Below are 27503 nucleotides of genomic sequence, written 5' to 3' on the forward strand. Positions count from 1 at the left end.
CGCTCCGCTGGCCCGCCCGCCCGCCCGCCTCGCGCTTTGGGTGGTGGCCATTCCTTCCCTCAGCTGCGCCCCAGGGCCCGTTTCCCAGCCCCGCCGCCCTCTCAGCCGCCCCCCCTCCCGCGCCAGCCAAGGCGGCCGGCACTCCTCTTTCTCGCCGCCCGCCTTCCGACACCCCCTATAACCCTCCCGCGGCCGCCCACGCCACGAAGTCTCGCGGACCGCTCGGCGCCTGCCAGCCCGGAGAGCCCCGGTCGCCGGCCCCGAAGCCGCCGCCGCCGCCGCCCCGATGCAGGCCATCAAGTGTGTGGTGGTGGGAGACGGGTAAGTCAGCCCCGGGGCGGGGAGGGCCCTCACGCGCGCCCCCTCACTCGGAGGCCTCTCCTTTCCCTCGCGCCCACCCCGTTTCCCCTCAAAAAAGGGACCATCCTGAAGAGAAATAATGGGACCCCCACCACCCCCGACTGAAAGGGGCCTAGACGCGAGTGTGGGCTGAGGCGACTTCCTGAGGCGTCTTTTAACAGGATTGGGGGGGGTTGAGGTGGGGGGAGAAGGGAGAGCCTCGGATCAAACTTTCTCTGACGTCCAGGACTCGTTGTGGGGCCTCCCTCACAAGACCCCCCCTGAGGCTGCTTGGTGGGCAAGGTCGCCCCCCCCGCCCCATTTCGCCCCCAGAACTGTCCGTATCGATTGACTGCCTTTCTTTCGCCCTGGGGGCTCCAAGGAGCCTTCAAGCGCGGCTCTCTTCCCCTCCCGGCTGGCGCTTCTGACGACAACCCTGTGAGGTGGGGCAGCCGAAACGAATGGGCCAGCGCTCTCTAGTCTAGAGAGGACTCAGTGAGGACTAGAAGCTTGGACCCCTTGGGCTCCAGCCCACTGATGACTCTACCCCCAATCAGGGTGTGGAGGGGAGGTCTTAATTTGCCAGACTCTTGCATTCCAGTTGTCTTTTTGCACCTTCGGTGCCGTCTTGAATCCCCAGTTCTATGATTATTTGTGCTACGTTTTGTTTAAAGAGTAGGACTCATTTGCTTTCTCCTCGTTTCTTTGCACCCACCGTATACTAATAACAGGAATTACTTAGAATTAATACTGATTTCAGTGGTATAGTAAGTGTATTTGGAATTGTGGCCCAAGTTGTTCATGGAAGTTGTACTATGTGCCTTGTAGATTTGCCAACTCAATCTTAGGGAAGTCAGTACTGTACATTATTCCTGTGTAAAGGTGTACACTTTCAAGATTTTCCACACCTGGATTGTTGTTCATTTCCTTTCTTCCACCCCATCCCCATTTCTTAGCTATTTCTAATCTTGCTTTATGCCTTCATTGTGTGGCACATGAGCTATTTTGTGAGCCTTCCCCCCACTCCAATAAACTCGATCCTTTGAGACAAGGCACTTTTTGATGTGGAGCTAAAAGCAACCTTAGTCTCTCGTTTAGAAATTACTAATTCATTGTTTCTGAAAAAGTAGAGTACAATCTTAAAAAGGAAACAAATGTGTTAGTCTTAAAGATACCAGAATGGTTTTAGTTTTCTTGTTGCTGAAGTCGACATGCAGAGCTGTCTCTCTGAAAACTGCATTCAGACAGAGTTGATTCTGAAGGTGCGGTTACAAAAGGGAGGAGTTACTATCCATGGGAGGCAAGTCTGCTGAGTATGTGTGCTTTCCCAGTGGTGCCCCAGAGTTTAGAGTGGTCAGCCAGGTCTTTGTATGCAGAAAGGAAATACAGTACTGTGTGTGAAGAGGACAGGGAGACTTAACAGGAGCTTCTCAAGTAAGGAAGTGATAACCATTTAGATTCTGGTGGGGCATAGACTGTATATACAGTAGTCCCTAACTGCTGCTGCCAGATGAGATGGTGTTCCCCAAATTCACTGGCTGATGTTGAGGTTTTCGTATTATTGCTCTACAACCTGCTGTGGTATTGGTGTAAAACCTCTGTTCTGTTTTGAGGTTAACGAAGGAAACCCACTTCCTGAAATGGTACCGAGGTTGTTCAAGACAGTGCTACTTAACTTGCGTATTAAAAAGCCAGTCCCGTTTAACTTATCTGGCCTAAATGAAGATAACTAAAGGTGTTTACTTACAAGTAAGTGGTGTCTCCTGCTTGAAGTGTTCAAGTTGAGTCAGACTGTAAGTAAATGCATGTTAGTGAAATGACTTCTTATTCCTGGCTTTTTGGAAGAGAACAAACATGAAATCTTATGCCTTATTTCTTGCAGGAGTAGGTGATACCTTTTATTGGACTACTTAAAAAGATAAACGAATAGCAGCCTTGTGTGGTTTTTCCATTCACAAAAGCTTGCTATTTATTTAATTTTTAGTGGCCCAATAAAAGGTATCACCCTTTTATTTGTGCATTTGTGTAATCTTGGGGGCCATACATCCTTTTCCTTGTTCTTTCTAGCCTTATGTCTTAGGAATGTTATGTTAATGGCTGGTACACTGTCCTACCAGTTAGTGTGGTTGTGTATGGGCTAAGCATTTCTTTAGTGTTGCCTTATATTGTTGGCTTGTTTTCTGACTCTGAAGTTTGCATACAGGCTTTTTCATGACTAAATACATTGCAATAGGCGATTCACACAATTTTGGCATTGGAGCATTGCTGTATTTCACAGTAGAGACAACCAGAAAAATACTTTTATATCTGGAGATGGCAGCTTTTTTTCTCTCACAAGGGATCCCATGCTTGAAAGTTCCAAGGCATTTGGTCTTCCGAGCACCTAAAAATGTGAATATGGTATGCAGAACAGTTAGTGATTTATTTACCACTGAATAACATCTTAAATATGATTCTAATTCCCAAAAATTTATAATATTTCTCTAGTCCTGCCTTTTCTGGTGCTTGATTTGGTTTTTAGTGGTGCGGGAGTACTACAACTTATCCCTTAGTTTAGTATTCAGCACTTATTTTGTTGTTTAGTTAAGTCGTGCCCAACTCTTTGTGACCGCATGGACCAGAGCACGGCAGACCCTCCTGTCTTCCACTGCCTCCCGGAGTTGGGTCAAATTCATGTTGGTAGCTTCGATGACACTGTCCAACCATCTCATCCTCTGACATCCCCTTCTCCTCTTGCCTTCACACTTTTCCAACATCAGGAGTCTTCTCTTCTCATGAGATGGCCAAAGTATTGGAGCCTCAGCTTCAGGATCTGTCCTTCCAGTGAGCACTCAGGGTTGATTTCCTTCAGAATGGATAGGTTTGTTCTCCTTGCAGTCCAAGGGACTCTCAAGAGTCTCCTCCAGTACCACAATTCAAAAGCATCAATTCTTCAGGGGTCAGCATTCTTTATGGTCCAGCTCTCACTTCCATACATTACTACTGGAAAAACCATAGCTTTCTTTAATTTCTTTAATTTCTTTCTGCTATCATCTGCATATCTGCGGTTGTTGATATGTCTTCCAGCAATCTTAATTCCGGTTTGGGATTCCTCCAGTACAGCCTTTCGCATGATGTATTCTGCATATAAGTTAAATAAACAGGGAGACAATATACAGCCTTGTACTCCTTTCCCAATTTTGAACGAATCAGTTGTTCCATATCCAGTTCTAACTGTTGCTTCCTGTCCCACATATAGATTTCTCAGGAGATAGATCAGGTGGTCAAGCACGCCCATTTCTTTAAGGACTTGCCATAGTTTGCTGTGTTCCACACAGTCAAAGGCCTTTGCGTAATCAATGAAGCAGAAGTAGATGTTTTTCTGGAACTCTTTGGCTTTCTCCATAATACAGCACATGTTAGCAATTTGGTTCCTAGTTCCTCTGCCCCTTCGAAATCTAGCTTGTACTTCTGGGAGTTCTCAGTCCACATACTGCTGAAGCCCACCTTGTAGGATTTTGAGCATAACCTTGCTAGCCCGTGAAATGAGTGCAATTGTATGGTAATGAGTGCAATTGTACAGTAAAGGGGAAAAATGACCAAATTCGGCCCCTGGGACTTTACCACTGTTCTCTTGCCATGTTTAATTCCTGTATGGGAATTATGAGCACTACAATACAAAAAAGATGCCGAGGCCTTGGAAGGGGTATAGAGAAGAGCAACAAAGATGATAAGGGGACTGAAGGCTAAATCCTATGAAGAATGACTAAAAGAACTAGGTATGTTTAGCTTAATGAAGAGAAGACTGAGTGGAGACATGATAGCAGTCTTCCAATATCTGAAGGGTTGCCATAAGGAAGAGGGCATAGATTTGTTCTCCATTGCAAGTGAGGGTAGGACAAGAACCAATGTGTGGAAATTTGTCAGAGGGAGATCCAACCTGGAAATAAGAATTTCCTGACGGTGAGAACCATTAAGCAGTGGAACAGTTTGCCTCCCAATGTTGTGGGTGCCCCATCGCTCGAGGTTTTCAAGAAAAGATTGGACAGTCATCTGTCCGGGATGGTATGAGGTCTCCTACCTTGGGCAAGGGTTTGGACTAGAAGACCTCCAAGGTCTCTTCCAACCCTATGACGATTCTATGTATGTGATTTCTGATCATGTGGAGAAGATCCTGAACAATGACCTGTAGTGCATCACCTTGAAAAGTATTCAGGAGCCATCAATGAAATTACCACATTAGATGGAGTGTTGCAAAGACATTATGGAATTCTGTCATACTTTGGGCCTATAATGAGAAGACAAGATTCTCTGGAAAAGACAATAATGCTGGGAAACATTGAAAGCAGCATGAAAATAGGAAGATCACATGCAGAATGGATTTACTCCCTAAAGGAAGCCACAGCTTTAAGTTCACAAGAGTTGAGCAGAGCTGCTGAGGACAGGGCCTTTTGGAGATTGCTAATTCATAGGGTCACTATAAATCATGGGTGGCTTGATGTCACATAACAACAACAAACAAGGGTTTGTGTCACTCAGTGTCAGGATTTGTTTTCCTTTCATTGCAACTGCTCCATCGTCCCAAGAGCAGCGTTTAATCTGCCTCTCTCAGATAGGAGCCATTCTGTTAAATGCTAGAGAGCTTGTAAACGTGATGCTACGGATGTTGAAGGATGAATCTACTTCCATGAATATAAGACAATCTTTGTTGGATGAGATCAAAGGCATCATGTGTCTTGGTTCGGCATCCTATTCTCCACAGTAGCCAACCTCCTGTCTGAGGAAAACCCACAAGGAGGACGTGAAGATCATAGACTTCTCTTGGTGTCCTTCACCAGTCACTGGTATTCAAAAGCACATTGCCTCTAGTTCTATTAGCTGCCATGACTAGGAGGCACAAGATCCTCTATGAATTAGCTTAATCCCTTTTTATATCCATTGTCGGCTTTAACAATTTTTTGATTGAAAATTCCATGCTTTAACTATATGTTGTATGAGATACTCCTTTTATCTGTCTTGTACCTCCTACCATTCAGCTTTGCTTGGGTGATCCAGGCTTCCAGTGGCCTGAGATTCAAGTTATTCAAGCCTACTCTGATCAATATATTTATTGATTAATTTATATTTGATCCCCTCCCTCTCTGGAGCTCAAGACAAAGTGTATACAGTTTTCTCCCACTCATCTTATTTATGTTCCTTTACTACAAGTAGTTGTACATCAGCATACTTACTCTGATCATGGCCATAGCAACTCTAAACATTTGCACCCAACCCAGCCTCCTGTATTCTGTAGTCAAAAGTTATTCTGCTTCCTGTCTTTCTTTTCCAGTTTATTTTACCTTGAACTGTAACAATCTGTAATTTCATCTCTCATTACATGACTTTAGCTTTCTGAATTTATATGTTTAATAATTATGTGGTCTTTGTTCATCTTTCATTGGTTACTTTCTCAGACCAAGAACTTCTTCATATCCTGTTATAATTCCACATTCAAAATTTTTCTCTTTTATAGCTTTGAGATCTATGATTCTATGGTATACAGTAAAAGCAAGAATGTATAGCATCTGCCAATTTTGTGTTTACTTTGCACGTTACATTCTTGTTCATAACATTAAGTTGCAATAACTCTGGAAGAAAGGTTAGGCTAACAGAGCTGCATGGAAACACGCGTCTTCTCACACTTATTCAAATGTGTAACACTCTTCTAGCTGTTCTTGTTCATTGCAAGACATAAGACTTAGAACTGGCTTATAAAAGTGTTCGTTGCTTTAACTTCCTTGGATGATATTTACTTCCTCAGGAGGATGTTTTGGCAAAACTTTAGTTTCCCTTTTCTCTCTTCTGGACATTACAGCCACAGAAGCTTTAAAAGCCAGCTGGAAAACAAGTTTGGTTCTATGCAGTTAGAATTTTTTTAAAAAGAAACAAAAATCCTGTGTTATCTCAATATAATGGAGCATCACAACAAATTTGTGTGGCTTCTCTGGGAAGTACGCCATCTCTGCATAATGTGTGTGGCTTGGCTCAGTGCTGCAGAGAAATTTATAGAGGTTTAATTTCTATCAAAACCAAATTTATCTTTCAGATAAGCACCCAATAATTGGTGAAAATTAATCCAAGTTTGTCGATGAAACCTCAAAGTCTAAAGGTTAATGAAAGTCTTAAAATTTAGAGGAGCTTGATAGTAAGTTACTAGACTCTACCTCTATCAAGGCATTATCTACATCCAATTAATATGCAAAGCTTCAGTAGTTCACATAATAAACAAGGGTGATAAAATCTAAATCTGGATAATTAATCTTAACATTAGACCATTGAGTTGGTGGGAATTACTAAGTTACTTAATACCCAGTGATTGAATGGATCTACTCTGCTGGCCACCAGAAAATGAATTTACACCTTAAATTTCTGTAGTTTACCAGTGTTGCCTGGGCTGAAATGTTTCCCCAAAATTTGGATACTCCCACAAATGTGGCATACTATGTAGTTAGCAAAACTTTTTCTATCAAGCTGGTGTGTCTGTTTTGGAACATGGTGTGACAAACCCAGACCTACTGGGATATGTCACACAGTTACACTAAGCTGCCACCAACCATTCCCTATAAGAAGTCACACAGACCAGGGATGGATTTTTAAACAAATAAAGAATAAGGTTTATTTTAAATACACACAGGAAAATAAAACAATCAGGTGAATAACATAAAGTAACGTGGCTTATTCTCACACATACAAGCATACAGTTTGGTTCACCCAGAACCCTTAACTTGAAGCACAGACCCTGAACCTATCAGTTCTGGCTAACCAACAGACACCTGAACCTATCAGGTTGGTACTCTGACACACAGTAGTACCCTGTCTGACACACAGACTCCCACAACAGCTTCTTCTTCCCAGCTGCTGCTTCGTCACAACCCAGTGTCTCCCAGCATCTCCTAAACTCTCCACACACGCTTCACATATATATACAGTACAGCCCCTCCTCCTGATGTCCCGCCTTCCACTCCCCATAGGATGGAACTTTCCCTCCAAACCCATGACAGACAGGTAACATCAGTGCTGTATGTAACACCTCCCCTCTTTATAAGTTGTTTTGTAGGGGGAAAGCTAAGGTGCTTTTCACCAAAAAAACAACCTGGATAAAACAAACAACAACAGTTATACATACCATATTATACTTACTTCTACTTACATTCTAAGTTAAACCATAGCAAATAGGCATTTAAACATTTACCATATACATTACATTAATTTACCTTTATTCATACAAACCAAGTTCAAAAAAACAGGTACATTTAACTTTTTGTCATCATTATATACACATAGTCCATGTTTCTTTCGCCGTCTTCATTCTTCAGGTCTTCTTGATAAGGCGTCAGCAACACAGTTCACTGACCCTCTGACCACCTTCACTTCAAAGTCATAGTCCTGTAGGTTTAAAGCCCATCTCATAAGTTTGCTATTGTGGGTTTTCATTGTGTTTAACCATTGCAATGGTGAATGGTCAGTACACAGAATAAAATGTCTTCCCCAGATGTAAGGCTTGGCCTTCTGGATCGCGTAGACTATGGCCAAACACTCCTTCTCCACGGTTGCCAAATGTCTCTCACCTTTTTGAAGTTTCCTACTCAGGTAGGACACTGGATGCTGGTCACCATTCTCATCCTCCTGGCACAGAACTGCTCCTACGCCGCTGTTAGACGCATCTGTGTAGATGATGAACTCCCGGTCGAAGTCTGGAGCGCGCAGCACAGGATAGTTGATTAACGCCTCCTTCAACCTCTGGAACGCCGCCTCACAGTCGCTGGTCCACGGGATGCGGTCATCAGCCTTCTTCCTCGTCAGATCGGTCAGCGGAGCCGCAATCTCGCTAAACCTCGGGATGAACTTTCTGTAGTAGCCCACCAACCCAAGAAATGATTTGACCTTTTTCTTGGTGTTGGGTCTAGGCCAATCACGAACAGCTTCTATTTTGGCCTCCAGGGGTTTTATCACTCCTCCCCCTACCATGTGACCCAAGTATTTTATCTCTGGGCTACCCAGCTGACACTTGCTGGCCTTTACTGTTAGCCCTGCTGCACTTAACCTCTGCAGCACTAACTCCAGGTGTAACAGGTGATCTTCCCAGGTATTACTGAAGATCCCTATGTCGTCAATGTAGGCCACTGTAAAGTCATTGAGCCCTGCCAAGGTCTGGTCCATCAGCCTTTGGAATGTGGCTGGTGCATTTCTGAGACCAAAGCTCAGGACTCGAAACTCATAGAGACCAAAAGGGCTGCAAAAGGCAGTCTTTTCTTGATCCCTGGGATCAATTCTTAATTGCCAATATCCCTTTACCAGGTCCAATGATGAGATGAACCGACAACCCCCTATGGTTTCAATCAGGTTGTCTAGCCTGGGCATTGGGTAGGCATCAGGAGTGGTTACACGGTTTAATTTCCTGTAATCAACACAAAACCTAATGCTCCCATCAGGCTTGTCCACAAGGACTATCGGAGAGGACCAAGGACTAGAAGAGGGGACGATTATGTTCTCCCTCAGCATCTCGTCCAGCTCCTTCCGCACCTTGTCCCTATAGGGTCCCGTTACTCGGTATGGGGATACTGCCTGCGGGGGTGCATCCCTTGTATGGATCCGATGCATCACTCCCTTCACTATCCCCGGCTTGTTGGAAAACACCTGTTGATATTTACTAAGCAGCATTTTTAGTTCTTGCTGCTGGTTTTGGGTGAGTGCAGGACTGATCTTTACCTCCTCTGGGTTGTATTTTACTTCCCCTCTACCCTCCCAGAAGGGTAATTCAGCTTCCTCACTCTCAGCTGCTTTTATCGCGAATAAAACCCTCTGTTCCCCTCTGTAGTAGGGTTTTAGGGCATTCACATGAACCACCCTCCTTGCTTGGTTCTCCTCCTGCTCTATTAGGTAGTTCAGGTCTGACATCTTAGAAATGACCCTATATGGTCCTGCCCATTTGAGCTGCAGTTTATTCTCTCTGCAGGGCCTAAGCCAAAGCACTTCCTCCCCTGGGTCAAAGTGCCTCTCTCTAGCTTTGTGGTCATACCATGTTTTCTGTCTGACCTTCTGAGCTTGCAGGTTTTCTGCTGCCAGCTCTAGATTTCTCCTTAGGTCATTCATCAAGGTGTCTATGTATGTCACAACGTCTTGTGGGTCATCCTGGGTGATCTGCTCCCAATTTTGTTTGATCAAATCAAGGGGCCCTTTTACCCCTAAGTGTGCAGCCAACATGTCAGAGTGACCCCTTTGTAAGATCATGGGGCGATACTTTGCAGGTACCACCAGCTGACTTCTGATCCCATCTCCCCCTTTTGAGATATTCCTCAGGGTCTCTCTATATAAAATCCCCTTTTCCTCCAGAAATCTCACTGGGGTTTCAGGTGTTAGCTGGGCGTCAGTCACCTGTTCAAAACACTTTTGGAGAGTGGCGTCTGCCTTTTGCTCCTGTCCAAATCTGCTGTCTGTGGTTAAGGTTTCCACCACAGCTTCTGAACTCCCCTCTGCTTCCGTCTCTGGCTCATCATTACCCCCCTGAACTGTCCCTGTGGTGGCTTGTGAGCGTGTAATCACTAGCACCCGTTTCACATGTTCAGCCAGGTCATTTCCCACGAGCACGGCTGCTGGCAGAGTCGATGAAATTGCTAGCCGCCAATCTCCCCTCCAGCCTTGAAAGTTGACAGGTACCTCTGCTACTGGCAGAGAGATTACCTGCCCCTCAATCCCTGCCACCTTTATGCTCTCATTTGGGATTATAAACTCCCTAGGAATAATATCTGGATGGCACAGGGTTACCTGGGAACAAGTGTCCCGCAGCCCCCTATACTGACGGTCAAGTATTCCTACGTCCACCCCTGCTGTCTCAAACAACTGAGAATCTGTTTTTATCAGCAAGCAGCGCTTTACCTCCATAAGAGGACCATTTTCCTCAGCCTGATCAGCAGCGGTAGCTGTTCCAGACTGAGTAGCCATGGCAACAGGCTCCCTCAGTGACACTGAGCCTTGCTCTTTCTGGACACAGAACACAGCTTTTGGCTTGGTTCCACTAGACTCCTGAGGCACCATTCCTTTTAGCTGCTTTAATTTTTCACACTCTGAGATTAGATGACCCTTTCCCTGACAGAAATAACATTTTCTGGTGTATTTTGATTCTCTCTCATCTTGTTTTGGTTTTCCCTCCAAAATCTGAGGTCTTAGTTTCATGTCTGAGGGCTTCCCTTCACCATGGGCCCCTCCCCCTTGCTGGCTTTTCCCTGGTCCCTGAGAGTACTTGCTGTAGGTTTCTTTGGGTTTACCTACAGATTTCCCCTCACCCAAGGGCTTTCTTATTTGGGAAATAAAATCTGCGATCTCTGCGGCTGCTGCCACAGACCTCGGTTTCCTTTCCCTCACCTGGAATTTCAATTCCCCATGCAGGACTGAATAGAACTGTTCCAGTGCTATCAAGTCTTTAAGCTGCTCATAGGTCTCTGTCCCCTCCTGAGATAGCCATTTCTCAAGCAGCCTCACCAATTGAGCCCCCACTTGGGTAAAAGTCTGTTCTGGTTTCTTGGTGAGGGACCTGAATCTTTGTCTCAGCTGCTCCGCATTTATCCCATGCCTGGCAAACACCAGTTTTTTAAACTCTGCAAAATCTTTCATCAGTTCCTCAGGCATCTCGGCATAAACCTCAGCCAGGCTACCACTGATTAAAGATCGCATGATGGTCATCTTCTCAGTTTCCCTCACTGAGAAGTCCACAAACGCTCTTTCCACTAAGGAAAAGAACACCTCAGGACAATCTCCCTTGTGGTACACAGGGAATTTCTTCAGGTCAGCCTTAGACAATTGGCCTCCCTCAGAATCCCTATGGTTATTATTGTTCTGGTTCATCAGTTCCAGTTTTCTTAATTCAAACGCCATTCTTTCTTTTTCCAGAGCAATTTTCGCTCTCTCTCTCTAGTTCAAATTGCCGTTGTTTCTCCCTTTCCCTTTCTTCTCTTTCCCTTTCCTCCATTTCAAATTGCCTCATCCTCAGTTCATGCTGTTGGGCTATGAGCAATTTTCTAAGTTCTGGGTTCTGCTCTCCTGTGCTGTCACCCTGCACTGAGCCAAATTCATCCTCAGAACCTTGGTCAATCTGGGGGTCTTTCACTTCACTCATTTCGGCCATCTGGCTTCGAGTCAAGGGCATAATCCCCCCTCAGAACAGGCTGCTTTAAAAAGTCAAGCCTCAAAATAAAACGACCACTTTTTTCCTTCTTGCCTCAGAACCAGCTCTTCCCTAGAGATTGCTGCTGTTCTTCAGCACTAACTTGCAACAGTATCGAGTCAGAGCCTACCCCCCTCTGCTGGGCCTCTCAGCTGGCAAGCTAGCTCGCTGTTACTACGCAGTATTGCCTCAGCTTTTTCCCGCCAAAACTAGGCTGCCTCAGAGCACCTTAATCTAAGTCTCCCCAGTTGGCACGTTCTTCTACTAGCGCACCTCCCCGTGAGGTACACCTAGAAGATTACCTACGCGCCTCAGACTGTCCCTGACTAGACCCCCCTTGCTCTGGGCACACTTGCCAAGGCTTTGCTGGACCGCTGGACAACTGGACCAGTCGTATCCCACCCGCTGGACACCAATCAATGTGACAAACCCAGACCTACTGGGATATGTCACACAGTTACACTAAGCTGCCACCAACCATTCCCTATAAGAAGTCACACAGACCAGGGATGGATTTTTAAACAAATAAAGAATAAGGTTTGTTTTAAATACACACAGGAAAATAAAACAATCAGGTGAATAACATAAAGTAACGTGGCTTATTCTCACACATACAAGCATACAGTTTGGTTCACCCAGAACCCTTAACTTGAAGCACAGACCCTGAACCTATCAGTTCTGGCTAACCAACAGACACCTGAACCTATCAGGTTGGTACTCTGACACACAGTAGTACCCTGTCTGACACACAGACTCCCACAACAGCTTCTTCTTCCCAGCTGCTGCTTCGTCACAACCCAGTGTCTCCCAGCATCTCCTAAACTCTCCACACACGCTTCACATATATATACAGTACAGCCCCTCCTCCTGATGTCCCGCCTTCCACTCCCCATAGGATGGAACTTTCCCTCCAAACCCATGACAGACAGGTAACATCAGTGCTGTATGTAACACATGGCTCCCTATATATTTAATCTGTAAAGAAATTTGATGTAATGATAGTTTCAAGATGCCGGTATATTTCTTTATTTTACTTTAGAGCTCATTTGTTACTGAAACATTTGTGGTTGCATAGGCCATACAATGATAATCCAATATGTAAAGTTAATATAAAACAATTGCCAAAAATCTGTGAAATGAATTTAATACACTTTTTAAAAAGAAAAAGAAGCAGGTTTTTTATAGGTAAGGGGGAAATTGTTTCTTGACTCACATGTGTTTTCTGTTATACTTTCAAAAACAGCAGTTTGTCAGGATAGATAGAAAGGGCCAGGCAAGATACAACTAGTAGAACTTTCCCCATATCTAAAAACATTTTGGCTTGTAGTAATTCTGAGCTTTAAGTATGTCTTGTATCTTTGTCTTAATTCTTTTCTAGAAAGGAGCTAACGTCAGCTAAGTATTTTCAGTGCTTTTCACTTGCTGGAATTTAGAAAATTGTTACAGAAGACTGGATGAAATCTTCATTTTCTAGTTACTTGTACAGTAGGACTGTGGGATTAGTACCCATGTTTTCACTTATCTACACCCTGGATAACCCCTCCTCCCAGAAATGTGTTTCCAGCATGTATTATCAGAATTGGCCACAAGAGGGAACCAGACACTATACTGTACAGTATTATATTTAGCATTTCTAGACCTGTGCTTTTCAGCATCTTGGGTCGGGAGGAGCAGTTTGGAACCAATCCTCTGAAGCATCTTCAGAGGACAGTTTGGAGCACTGTCCTCTGAAGATGCCAGTCACAGAGACTGGCGAAACGTTAGGAAGAACAACCTTCAGAACACGGCCAAAGAGCCCGAAAAACCCACAACAACCATGGACAAATTGTTTTTTAGTTACTTTTTAAAAGTAAAAGTATTTTACAGCCCCTAATTCAGGAATATTGGAGCAAAGATTACCACAGGTTTAAAACAGATCACCTAAATCAGCGGTCCCCAACTTTTTCAGTCCGTGGACCGGCTGGGGAAGGCATGCACAAACAAGTGTGTGCGCTCTCTCACATGGGCACAGGCATGCTCGTACGCATGCACAAACAGCAGTGTGGCACTTGCTTAGGCACACTCATGCACATGTGCAAACAGTGGTACGGTGCTCGCATGGGCGTGCTGGAGCACACGCACAGCCGCAAACAGGCTGGGCTGGCGGGGGGGCTGGAGGTCTGTCTCGGCGGCTCAGTCCGGCTCAGGCCATAGACGGCACTGGGCCGCGAACCGGGGGTTGGGGACCTCTGACCTAAATTGTAAAGACCACTCTTGCTTATATTTAAAAAGAATGGTTGGCCCCACCCACCTTTTTTAAAAATTTGGAAAGAATTTGGGCTGCAGGGGCTGAAGTGTTGATCTTTTAAAAAAAGACATTTCAAAAGGGGAAAATGCCTACTTTATTATAACACTATGTGTTGTAAAAGCTCACCAGTAGGAGCTCCACAAAGTAAAATACAGTGGTGCCTCGCTTAACGGGCGCCCCGTTTAATGACAAATCCGCATAGCGACAAATTTTTTGCAATCGCTTTTGCGACCGCATTGAGATGTTTTAGATAGGGAAAAATTGCTTTGCGATGATTGGTACGCTGTTTCGCATACCGATCATCGCATTGCGATGATTTTCCAACAGTTGATTGGCGGTTCCAAAATGGCAGCCGGGTAAAAAAAAATGGCCTCCCGCTGTGTTTTTGCCCGGATTCCTTACTTAAAGGTGAGTTTTAAGCCCATAGGAACGCATTGAAGGGGTTTAAATGCATTCCTATGGGCTTTTTAAAACCGCATAGTGATGAAATCGCTTTGCAGTGATTTTTGCTGCACGGATTATCGTCGCTATGTGGGGCGCCACTGTATTGTATACATACATTGGCAGGGGAGAGGGAGGTATTTTGAGAGTTGCCTGGCAACTAACGGTCACAGAAACAGACCGAAAAGACAGGGTTTTTTAAGAGTTAAGAAAAAACAGGTTTGCTTTAAAGAAAATAATGTAGTAGCAATCTTCCAGAAAGTGAAACATCTTTTTCATGTATGTTCAAGAAAATGGCATACTTTTTTGTAAGACATATGCAAAGCATTTTCCCTTACCTTAGAAAAACAGATAGCAGTTGTGTTTTGTTCTAGCACTATCAGTAAATATTCCCTTAGGATTTCAGAGACCACACAGTCTCATCACATAAGTTTTCAAAATAGAAATTAGTTCCAAATCTGGAGCAACCTGAACTTTTGACCCTGTCAATCAAAGCAAAATGTGCTTCTTATATAGTGCTTAAAGCACTCTCTGGGCAGTTTAAAGTTTATTTATGCATGCTGCACATTGCTCTGCCCCCCAAGCTGGGTACTCAATTTACCAACCTCAGCAAGAGGAATCAGAATCATGCTTCCAAGGAGGTTCTGTGTCTTACAGATATTAAGTTGCTTTAAAATTTATATAAAATTATTCAGAAGCTCACTCGTTTAAGATGTGAAACAACTGTTACCTGTTTTGTGGCTAGGGATTGTCTTCCTTGATGGCATAGTCCCCATTCCACCCATCTTGTCCCTATACAATTGATTGTTTATTTTAAAAATATCTCCAAAGATGTTATATGCCATCAAGTCACTATGACCCAAATGTCCTATCATTAAAACCACTGCTCAGGTATGGCAAACCAACTGCCTCTCATGTTAGATTGGTTTTTCTTCTTCCTACCCTTCCTTCCTAGCAGTATTGTCTTTTTTAATAAGTTCTACTCATGTCTTGCAAACTAATAGCTGTGGATTCCTTTATTGAGTCAACCCGTCTCATATTAGATATTCCTCTTTCCTGCTGCCCCCATCACCACTTTCTACAGCAATATTGTCTTTTCTGGTTAGTTCTATTCTCATTATATGTGCATGATAGAATAGCCTCAAATTACTCATTTTTGGTCCAGTGAAAATCCAGCCGTGACTTGACTGAGCACCCATTTATTTGCCTTTTTGGCAAGTTACAATCTTTGCCAGCTCAGTGCCTCTTCCTGATACCATTTGTGGTGGAACCAGGGATTGAATTAGTATGGCAGCTCTCTAGCCCTAGAGAATGAAACTGGGGGACTTGCATTTACATGGGGGTAGAAGATAATCCCTTTTTTGTTGATAAAGTACTCTCTGAAATGACAGATCTCTCCTAGGTGCAGTTCTGCAGGTGACATATTGTCTAAGCAGGTCTGTTACATGCTTTTAAAAACATGGAACAGCTATAACAGGCTTTTCAAGGAATGAGAAGTTATACAGCCACACCTTACAGTAATTGACTTTTATCCATATGTCCATTATGCTTTATGCTTACACAGTGGCTTTCATCTTCAAAGCACTTTGCAAACACCCATAATCACATCCCTCCTCCAAGACAATTACTTCATTGCTTAGATTAAGAAAGCAAAAGATCCTGCAATCTGGAGCTGGGATTACAAATTGAAAGGCCTTGACTTTTAGTCTTGAATTTAAATGACTAATCAGCTTTCTGAAATCAGTGGCATACTGCAACTTCCTTCAATGTCTATGGCAGTTAAAATGTTCCAAGGCTCCTCAGAAGGTTGACCATAACTGAACAGAAGGTTCTAGCATTCTCACCGTTGCCAGCTGGATGGTTTCAGAAAGCCCACAGGCTTTGAACGTTAAACGTTGCCTGCTTCAAATAACTGGTACTGGCACAATTTGAAAAAAGTATCTTGGCTTAATAAGTAAAGACTTGCATTGTCCACTCTGTGCCCTTGCCCTGCTGCCTTGAGGTGCTACAATTAACCATACAAGTATTTGATCAATTATTATCTAATTGTAATATCCTAGTTTATTCTAAAATCGGGACTTCAGTTCTGTGGTTCTTATGAAGATCCCCAAAACCTGAGGAGGGGGCTCTAGGAAATTTTTTATTACAGTACTTAGAAATGGTTATGCCTCATGACATCTTTGTGGCACAGCATATAGTTGGAGGACAGGATTTTAGCTAGTCTGTTGTCTGTTCAGCTCTTGGTCTATAGCACCATTCTTTCTGTAGTGCTTCTGAAGTGCTGCAGTTTGCCCCAGAGGATTGGGCAATACTGTGTTTTGATTTTTCTTGACTCCTAAATAGCTAGTATATCAATACAAATGTTGAACTAAAAAAAGAGAATACATTTTTTCCTGGCAAGCTAACTTGCCATGAGCAAAGAAGTTTTTATTGTGGGAATTCATGTGGACATGGATGTTGAGGTCTAAGATTTCTGATCTTGGAATATGTGTCTGAAAACAACATTAGATCTTCAGACACAGGATTGAAATTGCCTTGGTTGAAAGCAAATTATTTCAATTAGTATCAAGTATTGATTCTTAGTGGTACTGTACTGAATGGCTTGTTTGCTGTGTTCATCATATCAATGTGTTCTAACTTGTTCTTACTGGGATTTTTCTTCCCTTGACAGTGCTGTAGGTAAAACATGCCTACTCATCAGTTACACAACAAATGCCTTTCCTGGAGAGTATATTCCCACTGTGTGAGTATCTTTTTGAACAATTCTCCCTAGCATTTTTCAGTGTTCAAGCTGTATAATAATGCTTCCTATGTTTGCAGAAAAATGTGAGGGTGGTTGAACTTAAGGCTGCTGAAAGAGTACTGTGGCTGAGCAGGATTTAAACTTGGATCGCTTACCAATTCTTACCACAAAAGCAACGGCATCGTATGCAGACCTCACAGATTTCAATAGCACATTCTATGAGTCCTCAGCCGATGTCCTATACATGAATTAAACTACAGTTCCCATACTAATAAATGTTGCCACATTGGGGAAGGTTGGCAAAAGAGGTAGTTTCAAATGATTTACTTGGGGACCTTTAGTTTTCCTTTACACATACTGGCCACCAAGGTATTACTTACATTCACACACACGCGTGTGTTACTGTTTTCGTTTGGAGAATAACTGCCTCTGTGTCATATCACATGCTGTTTCTATAACACAGTTTCAAAGACTCTTCCATATGTAGATTGGGGGCTGCTGTTCTAGAAATATGGGTCTAATGTCTCTTTGGGTGTATGAACCCAGCAGTACTGCTGTTTGGCTTTTTGCTGTTTTGGATGTACATTTTCTGCATCACCACATGTATGAAAAGTGCAGATATGAGGTGATCTGTAGATATGGTGAGAAGTCCTGCTCTTCCATAACTAGTAGAACAACCCCTTTTGCAGTATTTTGGACTGCCTGTTTTAAAACAGAGGCAGTATTGTTTTAAGAGCAAAGCCATCGTGTATTGCTTTCATTTGCTTTAGTGGGACTTAAGAAGGCATTCCCATGCATTAAGCCGCAGGTGAAAACATGTGCAAAATAAAACTTGTTAGTTCTAAAGGTCTTATTATAGTCCTTGTCCATTTTTCAGAAAAATATTCTATCTTTACATTATGCTTTAATTAATTAATAAAATGTATGCCAGTTTACATCATACGTTAAGCAACAAATATAAAAATAGAAATGTTGCAATCTCAAATTACAAAAGACTACTGTAAGCAAAGGAATCTATTTTTAAAAGCTTATACCATTGTGTATTAAAGCTTGGACAAGTACAGACAGTTTGGCCTGCACAAAGGAAGGTGCCTGACAAAGCGTCTGGAGAGGATATTCTGTAACTTGGTATTGCCACATAAATGATCCTGTTTCTGCGGATGAGACACAGTCTTATCTGAGAATAAAATATCTCATGGGTTTCCAGTTATTAACAGCATGTTTTATCGAAATGGACTGACTAGTTTGGAAAAATTTGCTGACATTTCCTTCCTGTCCTGTAGCTTCGACAACTATTCTGCCAATGTGATGGTTGATGGAAAACCAGTCAATCTAGGCTTGTGGGATACTGCTGGTCAAGAGGACTATGACAGACTACGCCCACTATCTTATCCTCAAACAGTAAGCCTTAATAGTGGCAGATTTGAACAGTTTGTGTGCTGACGGTGGTGGGCTGCGAATAGCAGTTTTGCAGAACCTTGGGAGCATTTACATTGTAATGTAAAACAGAGGAGTTGGGACAACACACACGTTAGTCTTTCCTAGCCCAAGGGGCAAACGAGATGCTTGTAGCAGCCTTGGCGTGAAAGGCAGAGCTCAAGAGAGTTGAGTAACTCCTTCACCCGGAACTGGTATCTTTCTCTTCCAGTACCTTTCCTGCCAGCTCTGCTTCAACTTTGCATTACCAAACCAACTGAGAAGCATAGACTCCTAGGAACTTCACTTGTGTAAGCCCTGGCCGAGGCTGATGTCATTCCTCATGGTCCCACCCAGCTATCCTGGAGTGCGTGTGTGTCTAAACAGGGTGGTACAGGGCCATAATGTCTGGAGAAATGGCTCTTAACAGCCTCCTCTCACAATACTATCCTTTCAGAGGTGATCCTGCGCTGCCAGCCAAACATGGAAGTAACAGCATATTCACTTGACTCTGCAGGATGGCCACATCCATAACTGATGTGATTTAAGTAATTTTGCAGGACTGTCGTGTGTTCCTGTGTGACTCATGCAGATGAAATTCCAGTGGCTTTTGTCAGGATCTCTCACCCCTTCATGTGTAGTGTTGCAGTTGCAAGCTTCCTTTAAAGTAACAACTTTCTGCTTCCTTGCTACCATTTAATCACTGTTGCTTACATTTTTAACATGTAAAATGCTCCAGATTTTTAATTTACTCATCCTACGGACCTTATCTGTTGCTCTGGTTTTTTTTAAACTTTTTCCATTTCCTTTCTTTTATTTTGGGGAGAATAGAAACTGAAAGTATAGCTCTCTGTTGGCTTCTTGGCTAAATTCTTTGTCATTCAGTGGCTTAATACCATGTCCGTTGGATCACGTTGCCCAAACAGTTACAGTCTATCTATGACTTGTTCAGAATATACCAGTATAACTTGAAGAGTTAAATAATAAATCTAGGGCAGAGAAGGTCCTTAATGGGAGGTCAGCAACTTTGCTAAAAAGCAGCCTTTGTTTCTGGTGTTCAGGCACCGTCTGACACTATCATTGCTAAGCGCTGATGATGTTCAGCTTTTCACTGGGGTGCAAGAGATTAATTGTGACAGAGGGGCTCATTTAAATGAAAATACACAAGACTGTAGCTCTGAAATGAGTTAATTTTACTGGCTCTGGGTGCAGCAGTCTGGCAAAATTTATTGGTAGTCTCCTTGAATGCTGCTGTTAAATCATTATGTGCTCCTGCTTTCTCACTTGGATACAGGGCAGAAGGAATGAGGCCGTCTGCACTTAGGTCCAGTGACTACTGGATCTCAACTCTTTCAAAGCCAGTTTTCCAAAAATTTTGAGTTCAGCTTTCTTGCCCCAAGTTAGGTGCCAAATAACGTGTTTATTATTTTACTGGTCTGATTCTTTACAAGGCTTAGTTGCCACCAGGTAAAGTAAGAAACGTTCAGTAAAGTTTCACTCAGAATGAAAACAATCCTTAAACCTCCCTCCTTGAGCCAGGTTTAAGGATCTTCTGATGTGATCATTGGGTTAATTATGACAATAAAAGTATTATTATTATTATTATTATTATTATTATTATTATTATTATTATTATTATTATTATTATTATTATTATTATTATTATTATTATTATTATTATTATTATTATTATTATTATTATTTTATTTTAATTTTAATTTTTATTTTTATTTTTATTTTTATTTTTATTTTTATTTTTATTTTTATTTTTATTTATTTATTTATTTATTTATTTATTTATTTATTTATTTATTTATTACATAGGGTAGGGTGGAGAGTGTGCCTTGTAGCATAAATAGCAAAACTATATTGAATCTAAACAAACTTTGATACTGTACTAGAAAGTTGCAATCAAGTTTTATTGACTAGTTTTGGTCTAGGTGTTTTGTGTATGCCAATAAAGGTTTTTTGATCTCATTTTGATTTGAAAACAAGCCACCTGAACCAATGAGCTGCATATACCGTGGTGCCTTGCTTAACGGGCGCCCCGTATAACGACAAATCCACATAGCGATTAAGTTTTTGCGATCGCATTGTGATAATTTAGATGGGAAAAAAATCGCTTTGCAATGATCGGTAAGCTGTTTCGCTTACCGATTTTCGCATAGCAATGTTTTTCCAACAGCTGATTGGCGGTTCCAAAATGGCTGCCGGGTAAAAAAATGGCGGCCCGCTATGTTTTCGCGCCCATTCCTCGCTTACCGGGCAGCGAAAATGGTGGCCATATGGAGGATTTTTGCTTAAAGGTGAGTTTTTTGCCCATAGGAACGCATTAAATGGGTTTTAATGCATTCCTATGGGCTTTTTTATTTTGCATAGCGATGAATCTGTATAGCGACGATTTTGGCTGCACAGATTATCATTGCTATGCGGGGCACCACTGTACTTGAAGCCTATATAGTGGAAAATAGCATCTCATACCTATGGAGACTTTGCTAGTTAACCTCAATTCTTGTAGTAAGCTCAAGTTTCATACCATTCAGATCTTGCAAGTTTGAGTTGGACATATTTTTTTCTGTTATAGACAAGAAGGAAATTTTGGAAATCTGTGTCCTCAGAATTGGCCGAATTATCAGCAATGATCCCGTTAATTTCTTTCTGATACTTAGGTTCTTGTACGCGTTGTCCTTATTTAAGGTTCCTGTGTGGAAAGCTTGTGTTTTCTTCATCATCATTCAATTGCCATGTAGGATTAATGTGTCACTGTCTTTCCTGGTTACCGATTGAGGCAGGTAGCGAGAAAGTATCACTGTCCCAAGACGCATGAAAGACAAGATCTCTCAAAAGTGATATTTACTGAGTAAGGTTTAAAATTTTTAATCTCTCTCTTCTAGGCATCAGAAACTGTTTCAATGCTGTGCCCTGTTTTTGGAACAGTAGCACAACCCATTTTGCATTTATAATTCTGGGGAATGGATTTCTTTTTCTTGCCTTGCTCATTTCTACCGTCAGATGGCAAAATAGGGCTTTTTCATCTCAGGAGTAAGGCACTGGCAGCATCCTGGGGCTGGCTCTACTGCTGCTTCTGAGGAAACTGCTGGAAAGCCAGCAAGAAAACGGAAAAGGCTGCTTTGTTCCAAGAGCCATCTCAGTGTGACTCATTTGGGGCAAGTCCCCAAGTGACGAGGAAAACTTGCACCTCAGATGTGCTGCTGAGTTACTTCATTGAGCCTGGCTGAAAAAAAAAGAGTAGCAGCTTCTGTACTGTCCCTTCTGCTTTGGCCACTGACCTCTTCAGTTAATTGGTCAAAAGTGGATTAAAAATGCATGCTATGCCAGCTAGGGAGTAAAGAGCTTTCCAAGGATGTCCAAAAACGGCTTAACTACAGCAAACTGGAAACACCCAAAGTTAGATTGCCTTCCAGACATATACATATCAATACATCCCTGTAACTTTGGGAGGATAGTAGTCCAAGCCTTTGGGCTAAATTTAATGGAGCAAGTACATTAGCTGCAAGGTTTTTTGCTCTTTGCTGTACAGCAGTGCAGTGAAAACAAATTTGGTCAAAAGCTGTGAATGGGTCCCATAAACGAAACGTATTCAGCGGAGAACCCCTGTCATTTTAATGGAGTGTGCATCTAACTAAATGTTTCACATTTCTACCTTAGAGCTGATTTCGGTGTTTGGATGGATCACAAAGTAGATTATTTCATAAAACATCTGTACAAGTGACTGAGTTTGAAGAAAAAAATCTATTCCATATGTAGAAAAAAACTTGAGGAAATAAATAATTAGAACTCTTTTCTCAGTCTAGGCTAGCCTTTTGGAGGTTGACGGTGTTTTTGCTCTCATTTTTTTTAATAAGGGAGCCTTCAGTTTTGGAATCCCCCCCCTCCAGTTTTGAAGTGCTCCCGTCTCAAGGTTTGGGCCATGTGATTCAACTGATCATTTAAGGCTGGAAAAGGCGCAAAGAGCTTTTTTTCCCCATCTAAAGTCATTCCTAACCTTAACTGAAGTTGTTTCATGCTATTACTAGGTTGAAGGAACGAATGGTAATGATTTAACTCCCAGGGTGAAACGTCAGCCACTCTGCGTATGTAAAACTTTCCACCATTAAGCTCCAAGCTCTTTCCTCTCTCTCTCTCCTCCTGCCCCGCTTCTGCTCCTGTAGCCATAAAACGGTGCCACGAGGGTCACAATACACATCCAAACTACCTCCGAGTCTCTGCCTCTAAGCAAACCTGTTCTTTAAGGAACAACTCAACAGTTATGTCAGATCAGATTATTATTGTTCAGAGGCCACTAACTTGAAAAAGCTTTAGAAGTAATGTTTTTGCAAAGGGGAAACAATGAATCTGGGGGGATTGGCGAAAGGAGGTGATGAGCATGTGGCCAAGAGGCTCATTGTGACCGGCGAGCTGAAAAAGTTGCAGGTGGGCTGTTGGGGCCACAGGATCCTTTTTTTAAAAAAAAAAAAATCCACTCTGCTTCACCAGTTCTGCTGCATGGATCAGGCTGCACGTGCTTACCTGGGGAGGTGTCAAGGGGCCAATCGGAAGGCCTGGAGCTCTAACCCAATCAACTAACCCTAAAGTGCAACTGATTATTTCGCAGCCAAGCTCTTTCTCTCTCCCATTTAATGTGATATGGAAGTAGGCGTGGAGGAAGCCAGAAGAGAACACACACTGTTCTCATTGAGGGGAGTTAAGCATGGTTGTTTGTGTGGAATGGGACCACTTGAGTCATGTTGAGCATGGGATTGTGTGATACCCCTCATGGCCGCATAAGACCAACCAGTGAGCGGCTGTGCCCTGGGGCCCGATTGACCGGACTGCCTTGGAATGCCAGGGATTTAGGAGAGCCAAAAAGGTTGGCGAACCTCTGCAATCCCACAGGTGGTGTTGGACTGTGGCTCCCATTATTTCTACAGCGCTCCCTGTCCCTGATTCAGAGCAAAAGGCTAGGGCTGGCTTCATAGACAGGAGATGAGGCAGCAACACTTCGTACTTTGGGCTATACAGTGATGCCTCGCTTAATGGGTGCCCTGTTTAACGACGAATCCGCATAGCGATGAAGTTTTGCTATCGTTTTTGCGATCACATTGCGATGTTTCTAATGGGAAAATGATTGGTAAGCTGTTTCCTTACCGATTTTCGCATAACGATGATTTCCCAACAGCTGATCGGCGGTTCCAAAATGGCCGCCGGGTAAATAAAATGGCCGCCCACTGTGTTTTCACCCCGATTCCTCGCTTACCAGGCAGCGAAAATGGCGGCCGTATGGAGGATTTTCGCTTAAAGGTGAGTTTTTTGCCCATAGGAATGCATTAAACGGATTTTAATGCATTCCTATGGGCTTTTTTATTTCGCATAGCGATGAATCCGTATAGCGACAATTTTGGCTGCACGTATTATCGTCGCTATGCGGGGCACCACTGTATAGTCTTAGGTGATGTTTGTCCTCCATGTTCTGCATGTTTTTCCCAGTAGCTGCGTTTTCCTCTTCCTTGAAATCAGCAGTGGCTTTTTAATAGTCAGAAGCCCCATGTAATTTTTCTCCTGATCTTCAGGAGAATGGATTGATAAAAACATTGATAGTGGTACTAGGTGGATACCTGACTCTGAAGGAGGTGCCGCTAAAATAATTTCACATTAATATTTATCTTAACCCAAACTCATTTAAGCCTGGATTAACATTAATCATTAAGAGTGTTGGCTCCTGGATATGTTCTGTCTGATTCTCATAGAACAGACTTGTAGGAAATACAACCCACTGAACTTTATGGAATTTACTTCCAGGCCAGTGTGCTTTATTGTGCTGTAAGGCTATGGGTAAAACATTCACTATTTGCCTGTATTGCGGGTGGATACTCAAATTAACATCTGCTGGAATTAAAGCTTGATGGAATGTTTGAGTAAAATGTTAGGTGTGATAAGAAATTACACAGGAAGCTAATTGGTCAGTTACTCATATCTTCCAGTATTTCATGTGTTAACATACTTTTGCATCTTAAACTGCCAAATTTTTTTGTTTTAACGTGTTCACTACTGGCAGGCTGAGGTGCTATGCATTGGTAGCTTGGGCGGAACTAGATATCTGATTACAGTATATGGGAAACAATTGAACCACAAAAGTAATCTGTGGAGAATAAGATTCTTAAAATACTGTTTTGCAGGACGTCTTCTTAATTTGCTTTTCTCTTGTGAGTCCTGCATCCTTTGAAAATGTTCGTGCAAAGGTAAGTGAAAAACGGTGGCCTTGCATTCTTCGTTTTTCTATATAGATTTTAGCTTATTATTACGTTAATACTGTAATAATTACTGTATTATTTACAGTAGTGGAATAAACATCTTTAAATGCTTATATGAAAGGAGTTCAATATTACTTCTGAAAGAAGCCAACAAACAATGACTATTATATTTTAAAACAAGTGATTTAGATTTTGTTGAATGTTCTCTGTCCCTTGGCAACTGTTTTTCCAGAAAAATATATTAAAAAAAAAAATTCCTGGCAGGTCTGAAATTTTGGCAGGCAGCTACGGTATTTTCTCCCCCCTTTTATTAAAATCATGCTGGAAATTGCAATAATTTGCAAACACATTTGTTATTGAGCACTGCTGTTTTACAAAAGGCAGTGGCAAATGATCTGTGATGGAGGTGCTCAAGGAAGCAACTGATATTCCTGCTGCTTGCTTTTCATTTTGCCTGCTCTCCCTCATGGCAACTGGCTGATGGCAGGAAGAGGAGTGAGCCAGTTCTGCCATTCAGATTCTATTCACTGAATTGCTTTTCAGTGTTAAATCTATTAAAAACATGAAGAATTGCTGCCAGGGTCTGGATGTTTTCCTCTTCTCTCCCCACTCTTTTTCCTCTTCTACCAGTTAGATTTTAAGATGCAGAGAGAGGCTGTGTTGTTTAGTATTTGTGTGCAGTATTTTTTTAAAAACTGGTATAATGTTAATGAATGAATGGTTAAAGATTTAAGGTCACCATGTTAGTGCTCTAATTCTAATGTTTCTGAGCTCTGTTTCGCATCTTGGATGTGTAAGCCTGCCAGAGAGACATGATTATGTTTTCCTTCCACCAGTGGTATCCGGAGGTGAGACACCACTGCCCCAACACTCCCATCATCCTCGTGGGGACCAAACTTGATCTCAGAGATGACAAAGATACGATTGAAAAACTCAAGGAGAAGAAACTGGCCCCCATTACCTATCCACAAGGCCTTGCCATGGCCAAAGAAATCGGTAGGATTTTGACCCCTTTCTAAGAGGGGGGGGGCTTCTAAGTCACAAGTCTTGTGTTTTTCAAATCCAGTTGTGGGTCTCTAGAATTGGTTCAGGTGCAGTGAGGAAGGCAGCATTTCAGTCTCCATTGTCACGGCTGCTCGAAAGGCCTGTCCCCCCCCCCCTTGAGCTGGGGAGGTTGGGATTTGTGAATAGTGAGGCTTTGTTCATGTTTTCCAGGTGCAGTAAAATACCTAGAATGCTCGGCGCTTACACAGCGAGGCCTGAAGACAGTCTTTGATGAAGCTATTCGAGCCGTTCTCTGCCCACCTCCTGTAAAGAAGAGGAAGAGAAAATGTCTGCTGCTGTAATATTCTTCCCTGGCACCCTGATCCCTTCTCAGAACCTTCTGTGCTTTGCTTGGAACAATGGAGCATTCACATCAATGCCAACTTTTCTGTTTAAAAATCAGTTCTCTTTCATCAAATTGTTTTGAACCAATCATGAGATTTCATGTTCCCTTTGTTTCAAAGTTTAGATCTTTTTTCCTTCTCTGGAAGAGATCCTAAGAAAGACAAACTTATATGAAAGCCTTATTTTTTTCCAAATCCTTTCGCTCAAATTAATCAAGTGTTGCCAAATTATCTGCTCATTATGTTGTTGCATTCTTGTGCTTTGTTATATGGAGCACAGAACCTGTTTTTTAAGTCAAACAGGTGTCTTTAAAGATACTAATGTTTATTAGAAATTGCAAAACTTTATAGGTTTTTTCCAGATGTTTTATCAGTAGGAAAATACTGCTGTGTAATGCGTTCATTCCATGACAGTCATAGTATCCTCTCAAGCCTGAACAAATGCAATAATTCATAACAGATTACCCATTTTTTTAAAATAAAAAAATGCTTTCCTGCTTAATAAGGACTTGGATTAAACAATTTTCCTTAAAGTATATTGTCTTCCTTGACAGTAGTATATTGTTTTGATTGGTGAAAATCATTTGAGCTGCTAAAGGGAGACAGCTCAGCAGTATTTTGACACAGTAAAGATCAATTTACACTACATTATCAACAAACTAGTTAAACTGAATGGATTTTTCTCTTCAGTAGTAAAAAAAAGTAAGATGAAACCCTGCATTGCAACTAAACAATAACTAAAGAGGAGGTTAGTGTTTTTATAGATCACATATTTGCAATTTCCAGTAGGGCATTTACTACAATTTTGAACTGGTCATTCCCTCACATGTTCTTGCTAGATGCTTTTCTTATAGAACCTTTCCTTCCTGAGTAATGTAACTTGTATTTTAAAACCTTTCTGATTATATTTGCATTTTTGTAGAGTAGACTACTCAAGCATAGCCTTCTTTCTGCCTCTCCTCCCCCCCCCCATATACATGCTTTTGAGATGCTTTCTTTAGTCTTCTGGTGACTTGGTGTAAAAATCATGTGCAGCAGATCTACCAGTTCTAGTATTTTTTTATATATCCCATACCACCTTAATGACCTTTCTCATGTCACCATTTGCCAGGTATCCTGATGCTGTAACTTTACTAATGCAGATGTTGCCCTTTTAACCTCACTGTAAACACGTACCTCCTGTTGGGTGATCTAGTAACGGTAATTGGGTCTGTGAGGTTCTGTACTTTAGTGCTAACAGTGTTCCATACATCCTAAACGCTGGCAAGAACACACTGAACTACAACCTTTCAACTACTAGAACAAAGAACAATAAATGGAGTTTGCAAGATTGTGAAGTTTTTACATTGATCTTTTTGGTATGCAATTTAGCAGTATGTTTTGCATGTATGACTTAATAAATTCTTGAATCACAGTTGTGGAACAGCCTCAGTTTGTGTATTGCATCTCAGTATGGACA

General features: G+C 42.2%; 1 protein-coding gene across 2 annotated transcripts; it reads left to right on the forward strand.

The window, feature by feature from the left end:
- Positions 1-144: 144 nt before the first annotated feature.
- RAC1 (Rac family small GTPase 1) lies at positions 145-27458 on the forward strand. Of its 2 annotated transcripts, XM_020799572.3 has the most exons (7): positions 145-321; positions 16918-16989; positions 18273-18390; positions 22443-22499; positions 24582-24644; positions 25493-25652; positions 25872-27458. In XM_020799572.3, exons 1-7 carry the CDS (start codon positions 287-289, stop codon positions 26000-26002), a joined length of 636 nt encoding a protein of 211 aa, XP_020655231.2. In that variant the 5' UTR covers positions 145-286; the 3' UTR covers positions 26003-27458. The 2 variants fall into 2 exon arrangements, with proteins under 2 accessions (XP_020655231.2, XP_072838603.1); XM_072982502.2 differs by lacking the exon at positions 22443-22499.
- The last annotated feature ends 45 nt before the right edge of the window (positions 27459-27503 follow it).

This window comes from Pogona vitticeps, chromosome 13 (genome assembly GCF_051106095.1).
Source record: "Pogona vitticeps strain Pit_001003342236 chromosome 13, PviZW2.1, whole genome shotgun sequence".
In the NCBI taxonomy this organism is placed as follows: domain Eukaryota; kingdom Metazoa; phylum Chordata; class Lepidosauria; order Squamata; family Agamidae; genus Pogona; species Pogona vitticeps.